The sequence below is a fragment of the Juglans microcarpa x Juglans regia genome, chromosome 1D (assembly GCF_004785595.1).
Source record: "Juglans microcarpa x Juglans regia isolate MS1-56 chromosome 1D, Jm3101_v1.0, whole genome shotgun sequence".
NCBI classification, from domain to species: Eukaryota; Viridiplantae; Streptophyta; class Magnoliopsida; order Fagales; family Juglandaceae; genus Juglans; species Juglans microcarpa x Juglans regia.
This window is the reverse complement of record NC_054594.1, coordinates 24,601,732-24,609,667: the sequence shown is the minus strand read 5'-3', so window position 1 is coordinate 24,609,667 and position 7,936 is coordinate 24,601,732. Positions and strand designations below refer to the sequence as shown.

At 36.1% G+C, this 7,936-nt stretch overlaps 1 protein-coding gene across 1 annotated transcript; it reads right to left on the bottom strand.

The window, feature by feature from the left end:
• Positions 1–5,649: 5,649 nt before the first annotated feature.
• Positions 5,650–7,725, bottom strand: LOC121249104 (dCTP pyrophosphatase 1-like). Its single transcript, XM_041147779.1, has 2 exons — positions 7,427–7,725; positions 5,650–6,432 (listed from the first exon to the last, which is right to left on the bottom strand). The coding sequence occupies exons 1-2, from the start codon at positions 7,550–7,552 to the stop codon at positions 6,211–6,213; spliced, it is 348 nt and encodes a 115-aa protein (XP_041003713.1). The 5' UTR covers positions 7,553–7,725; the 3' UTR covers positions 5,650–6,210.
• Between the last annotated feature and the right edge of the window lie 211 nt (positions 7,726–7,936).

Sequence of the window (7,936 nt, the reverse complement as noted above, 5' to 3'; positions counted from 1 at the left end):
TATACTAATAGAAATAGTAACATAGTATTAGACTTAAAGTATATTACTAATAATAATATAGTATTAGACTATTAGTATTAAGGCATAAAATGTAATAATATTGAGAATTTATTAGGCCATCTAAATTTAGTAATAATATTGAGTGATTTTCTTTCTTTTTTGGTTCTTACTTCTTATGATAAAATGTTATTAATGATTTAATATATATATATTATGTTTAAATTATATTATCAATTAATTTTCATCTTTAAGATTAAATTTTTATTTTATAAATTATAATAACATTATTTTATATATAATTATATTAATAACATATGATCAGACAAATTACAAATGTTCATATTTATTATTAACATTTTATGTTATAATTTAATATAGTATAATATCAAATTATTTCATATATTATATATAAAAATTTCATATATAATTATATATTATATGTAAAACTTATATATATAATATTAATTTATTTTTTTCCCAACCAGGCCGATCCAATCCCGGAAACCATGGAATCGGGACCGGACCAGGTCCGACTGGTTTTTCAGTTACAAGAACCGATCCCTGACCGAACCGGATCAAAACTGGGCCAATCGGTCCAGTCCAGTCCAGTTCAGATTGATTTTCCAGTTTTCCGGTTTAAATTTACACCCCTAGTAGGGAGCCTCGAGTATTTCTCATAACTTCATTTCACTACAGGCCCCTTCCTTTAAAATCTTCTTTTTGTCTTCCGCTTTTGTGTTAGTACTAAATAAAATAGCAATTTTTTCCTTATTCAAGAACTGGCTTGAGGCTTTTTCATACCTTAACAATATCTCTTGCAATTTCTTACATTCTTCCACTCTAACTCTTCCAAACAATACACAATCGTTAACAAATAACATGTGGTTTATCCTTGTTCCCCCCCTTACCACTGATACACCTCTTGTTTCCCCCATAAGGTAATAATTATTGATTCAACTATTCTATTGTAGTATAGCCCATGATAAATTCACAGAATAGGGGATTTCAATTTTGGAGGCTTAAGATTGGGAGAACTTCAAGTTAGCGTCCGTTGCAACATAAAGTCAAAAAGTAGGTTTGGATAGTAAAATGAGATGGGATGAGTTGAGATAAAAGTTTAAAATTAAATAAAATATTGTTAAGACTATTAGTTTTTAATATTATTATTAATTTAGAATTTGAAAAAATTGAAATATTTATTGTATTTTGTGCATGAATTTAAAAAAGTTGTAATAATTAGATAATATGAAATAAAATACTTTTTACATCCAAACCTAGCCAACGTCGATCTAAGGTTTTAAAATCTTGACACCAGTGAATTTTTTGGAGCTTACTAATTAATTATCATTATATATGTGGTGGTATTTCTGCCACTTTATTATTAATGAAGGTGAAACAATCGTTAAAATTATACTGACCATTTAAAACTTTTTGAAGGTTTATATTATACGTAATATTAAAAAAAAAAATGGTGCTGCTACAAAATTTGTGGGATTACTTTTGTGTAATCTTTGTATGGTTAGAGTATTTCTCTTGAAAAAATAAACAAAATTGAAAGTTTTATTATGATAATAGTATATGAAGTGAATTAGTTAGTCAGATCAAATTATAGATTATTCAAGTAGATCCGAAAATGAAAAGGTTATAATTGGTTTGATTTGGGTTCATGTCAAATTTATCATAATTCAATTAAACTCAATCTTAATTGTATTATTTTGTATCATATTTGTGTTGAATTTGCAGATCATGCATTAAGGTAAAGAAAAGCCATTTTCAACATCCTACTTTCGAACCAATCTTGTGTGTATAAATTTACCCATATTTCATTTTAGCTTGCGATTGACATTTGACACAAGGTTGTAGCTAATTGAGAAATAAATAAGAAATGCTAAAGTCCCTTTATGTTCTGATAATGTAGATAATAGAAGTGTTTGGGCTCATGAACGTAATGAATTGTTCAGTATACGAAGCTGCTATAGATTCATCTATGCTCAACTTGGTCATCAGTGTACTGAATCATCAAATATGCTGGCTCAACAAGTACTCTGGAAACATTTGTAGAAAATGAAAATGCCAAATAAGATTAAAATTTTTGTATGGTGTGCATGCAAAGATAGACTACCTACTGCTGTAAACTTGGTGAAGAAACATGTCCTGACAGATGATACTTGTAGATTCTATTTAACAACAAAGGAAGATATCACTCATGCAGTGGTCAGTTGTGGGGCTGTTCAAGGTATGTGGTGTTTTTATCTTTCTGAGTTAATACTTGATAAACAGCTGTCATTATTTGAGATGGCTTTGCAACTCTGTGAAAGGAATATGTACGAGAAATTTTCTATTTTATTTACTTTGGCCTAGGGTTTCTGGTATCGAAGAAACAAGTTTGTGCATGATCAAGAGCTATTTAGTCATAAAATAGTTACCGAGAATGCCTCTGTTCTGCTAAGAAGCCATGATCAAGTCAGGTAGAAGGCAAGAGTTCAGATTCTAAGACACTATAAGTGGCAACCCCCTCAATCTGATTTGCTTAAACTGAATGTTGATGTTGCATTTTTTCCTAAATGGGATAAGGTAGGTGTTGGGGTAGTGTTGAGAGATGCTACTGGTAGAGTCCTTATGGCACTTAGTAAAGCAGAAATTCCAATGGAGGGTTCAGAGGGTATAGAGTTACTTGCCATTTTTAGAGATTTGCAACTATGTGCCACCATGGGAGTCCCAAATATCATTGCAGAGAGTGACAGTTTGTTAAGTATTGAAGCTCTCACTGATGATAGCATGACTAACTCACTGCTAGGTGTGCTATATTATGAGATAAAGAAGCTTGCTAAATGTTTTGCTGCTTGTATGTTTTCCCATGTATATAGGGAAGGAAATATGGTAGTTCATAAGTTGGATAGAAATGCTTTCAAGGTTGAAAGTATAATGTTTGGTGGGATTGCATTCCAGACTGTATTTCTCAAATCTTATTGCTTAATAATTGTCTATAATCATTTATCCTATTGATTAATGATATTATCATTTTCTATCAAAAAAAAAATATTTTTTTATTTTTTGTATTTTTTAATATTTTTAACTTAGAAAAAAATATACAATTTTTTTAATAGTTAATTTCGTAATTATTATATAAAAAATTTAAAATATATGAACAAGAGGTGAAAACTGACGCCGACCGACGTCTGAAAAACTAGGAGAGCAACCGACCGTAACAAGTCGATGGGGAGGAAGAAACCAATCGAGGCGGTTATCGGTCGGCGTCGGTTCCCTTAGTGACGAGATTCTACTAAGAGAGAGAGAGAGTTGCATAGGAGAGAGAGAGTTGCATAGGAGAGAGAGAAAGAGTTAGAGAGTTGCAGAGGAGAGAGAGAGTTGTAGAGGAGATCGGGAACTGGAAGAAGGCTAGGGAATAAGAAGACCCCATACCAAAACCACCCCGTTCCACTTAAGTCTAAGTGGAACGGCATTATTTCAGACTTAATTTTTTTTTCTTATGTTCTTAGTAAAACGACGTCTTTTGGTTTAATACCAAATGACGTCGTTTCTATTATCTGTTGTATAATTATAAGTATAAAAACGATGCCATTCCATTTAAACTTAAATGGAACGCGTCGTTTTGATTAGGGTATATTAAAAAAAGTTTTATTATATCGGTCGGTTCAGTGGTCTAATCTAGCTTCAAATCGAGACCGAACCGCTGAATGTCAGTTTCTTCAAATTTCCACAACACGCCAGCCGATTCTCCACTGGTTTCAGCCAATTCCTAATGCGGCCAGTCGGTTCGCGTCGGTGGTAGCCAATTGTGTCCGTTTCTGTAAAGCCCTAATATGAACAATAAGATTATACAGTAAATTTAAGAAGTTAGCCGGACTAGCATTTTTCATTTTCGTATCAACAACAACAGGATTTAAGTACACGTCTTTTGGAGGTTTGCACTCATGTCACCCTAGGTACTAGTGCATTATATAAGGGTTGTACACCAAGATATCAATTTATTTGCATCCAGCTTTATTTGCTTTGTCGGCTTGGGAATGCCATTTTGCATAATAGTATATGGGTTGAAAAAAGTTAAGATGAGTTTGTTAACCAAACGTACTCATCTTATCCAATCCAAGCATCTCATTATGTCATCAAGATATACGAGCAGGGGTAAGATTCTCTAACAAAGGTCTCATTAAAACAACTGTAGTGAAATAAAAAATAAAACAGATTTTGAAACTAAAAAATTGGTCCTTCCCATTTCCTACAAAGGGGCACTGTCTTAAATGATTATTTTTTTACAGACTATTTTGTACAAACTATAGTCCCACAATTGGATGCAATGGATGGTGGCGATGCACTGCGGTTTATTGGCATGAAATGTTTGAAGAAGAGACCGACAACCTTGTCCTCATACCCAAAATCTTTATTACAGAAGGAAAAATATAGTGGGATAGATGACATAGCTGGCCGATCCATCGACAGCCAGATTTCTTCACATGCATTTGTGACATCGCTTGGACGCCATGCTCCAATGGTACTAGAGTGGGGTGGGTCAAATTGGATGAGAAACCACTAATACTATGTGTGTAGTTATCAGAGATGTTTTGATGAGGCAATGCGTGGTGGCCACACACAAGCTAAACCATGCGCAAGACTCGCGCCAAGATTTTCAGTGGTTTCACCTAGTACCAGTAAGTTGGCGGTTGGAGAGTTACGTGGTGGAGTGCATGTAAACATTTGATCACTTGAATGCGATAGATCAAGCCTAGACCGAACTGGTGAAAAGAAAAAACACTAGAAAAATAATTAGGAGAAACCCTATAACCAAGGTGGTGCCCAAAATGGAATAGAGAAAAGGATGAGAGGAGCCAAGGCTCCACCCTCCTCTTTGGCAAAATAATGAGATGTCGGGGATCGATGAGGGACTTTTTGTAGAGAGAAACAAGACTTTCTCTTTAGAGAGAAGCGAAACTTTGTAGGCACTTACATAAAAGAGTTGCTTGCATGAATCACATGGTCTTATATGCTTCTATCACGCAGGAAGCGCCATGTTTGTTCTGGTAAAAGCTGCTTAGAACTTGGCCGGCCTTGTTGTGGCTTGCTTGAGCACCCACATCCTCATGCAAGACAAGTTAAGCTAGAATACGTGACATACAGTATGTTTGGAGCACTCATCAAGATGCTTGACATACAGTATGTTTGTAAATCTTTTCTAGAAATCAAATGGATCGGTGTAGGATAACTATTTAGAATGACGAAAATTGGGATCCCTTGCAATAATAGACATCCATCTTTATTCCATAACGTAACTTATATAATCCAACCTCGATCCTGTCGAGGACAAAATAGTAGGAAGTCAATGTACCTGTTTGTTTAGAGGGCGGAGGCCACAGCCATTCCAGCACATGAAACTGGTCATAGTTTGCAAATGTTACATATATTTATGATTTAATAATGAGGAAGATGAGCCGAAGAAGATGGGCGGGCATCCATCCCAACCATCTCCCCTGTTAAAAGGCAAAGGTGAGTATTCTTTAGACCAGGCACGAAAATGTCGTGTGATTAATACACAGCAAAAGAACCTTCTTTTGAAGAAAAGGACTAACATCCGCGAGAAAAGGTCCAAAGACAAACAAATATAAATTAATCTATCAATAGAAAAAACATATAGAAACAAATATATAACACATACCACTGAAATTACCACTCGGGTGGCAGAAGGATACGCCTCAGCCCTACAGCTGCAAGGCTCTGCAACCAGATTTTTTATCACAAAACACCATAGAACAGTGCAACAGCTACAGTAAGCACAGTGGCACGCCACCCCAGATTGTGCTCATGCAAATCCAATCTCTAGTATTATAAAAAGCAAAACCCACCTCTAGTTGAAAACTTGAAATAAGCATAGAGAAATGTCAATTTCACCACCTTCAACTCCCACACCAAATCACCAAGAGAGAATGCATAAAGCTAAATCTATTACACTGTAGTTGAAAGCCTACTTAAACACATTACGGGATTGATTTTTGGGCATAAACTAACAAAAAGAGAAGGCTTTAAGAACCTAAAAGGAGAGAGGATGAGTCAAGGGGACATAAAATCAGAGGAAGATCACACACCATCACTGCGGCTTTTGCTGTCACTGTTGCTGATGGCCGTAACGCCACCATTACAACTACCCTCGTTGTTGTCTGGCACGTTGATTTGCGTGGGCTTTTTGGAGGAGCCCTTTCAGAGCTTGACTGGGTATTTAATGGCATTGAGTTCCAGCTTACGGAGAGCAGCTTTACCAAGATCAACGCCACATATGTCAGAGAGCCTAACAAGGTAAAGCAGTACGTCGGAAAGCTCTTCACCCAGGTGTTCCTTCTCTTCGTCTTTCCAATCGGGCAGTCCTCTTGGAACCTCCCCCTTCCACTGGAATATCTCGGACAGCTCTCCCACTTCTCCCACCTGAAACCACCCCAGCACACCTAGATACTCCAAAAATAACAGAGAAAAAGCAAAAGGTTGACAATGAAACCTCCACTATTATGTCTTTCTACCTAAGGCCAAGTCGGGTCTTGTTATTACATTTGAAAATCTTTTGATGGACTCCAATGCACTTTATAAAGCGACTCAAAATTAGGTGAGATGATCATATCATGGAAGCCCCATGCAGTTGCTAGTTGCTGTTATTCCATGATTTTTGTTGCCTTACGACGGTTCCAAAGACGAGCTGGACTTTTACAGATCGTTCATGGCCAAAATTTGGAATTGCGTCTTGAAAAAAACAACTAGAGAAGTGGCTCAGACCTCAGAAGAGTAAAAGATTGATCCCAGCTTGAGAAACCTTCTTATGTTAATGGAAAAGCCATAATCTCCAACGGTTCTCATATGGGCATGTGATCAGAAAAATCGAACTCATAGTGGAATATGGGGAGACATTACCCCCAGTGGGTCAGAGTTTCTCTGTGCCAGTGTTTCCCTCATGGAAGTTGACCTTAAAATATATATAGATCTGTCGTCTAAAAACTCGTACGGATATTGAAGTTCACCCAAAACCCTAAGGGGTTTATGGATTAGTACCAAGTCATGGGGAACAGTAATTAAATGGAAGAAAGAAGGAGATGGATGATACTAGCTGTTGATCATCCGTTGGTTTTCAGTTTACTACTGATATTTTTCCCTTCTGAGTGTCTTTTCATTTCTTCCCTCAGGCTTCTTAGCCGCTATCAAAAAGTCTTGCTTTTTCACTTTATATTTTCAAAAGGAAAATCGTTTTTTCTCCATATCACTGATATCACAAGGTGTTGAATCCCCAAAATACAAAAATGCATGAAGGGTAGAAGACAAAAATGATCAATATTGGTGATTAAGAAGTAAGTTGCTTAATGAATGTTGATCAGATTCCATTGTTTATTTGGAAGAGAACCCAAAAAAAAAAAAGGAAGGATTTTTATTTTACCAGAGCTAGAAGGAGATTTCTAGGGCTATGAAATTGATCCCAGTGCCTTTCCTTTGCAAACTCCGCCATTCTCTTCCTCAACCCTTCGAGAGTAACACCTTCTGATCTCTCTGCAACACCTGTCATTGAATTCTCTGCTCTTCTGCTATGCTTCTCTTACTCACAAAATGTTCGCTGGATAATGTAAATACTCACAAATGAAATGCTTTGCTTCTCTTCTCTCTGCAAGGACCAAAGGTTGTAAATAGTAAATACACATGAAGCGGGGACCCGGTCCATGCCTTTTCCCGGAGACGCATAAGAAAGAAAGCTCATTCACCGGGGCTTTTGTTTACCGGATGTTGCCCGTCCCTTGGATTTGGCGACGGGCGCGTGTCGGTGGCCACCGGTTATTTAGTCTAATATATCAAGAGAAATGATTTGTACAAGTTTCAAATAGATAAATTTTATACAAGTCTTTATAAAAAAGTAGACTCTACTTTAAAAAAGTGTAAAAAAATTTATTATTCA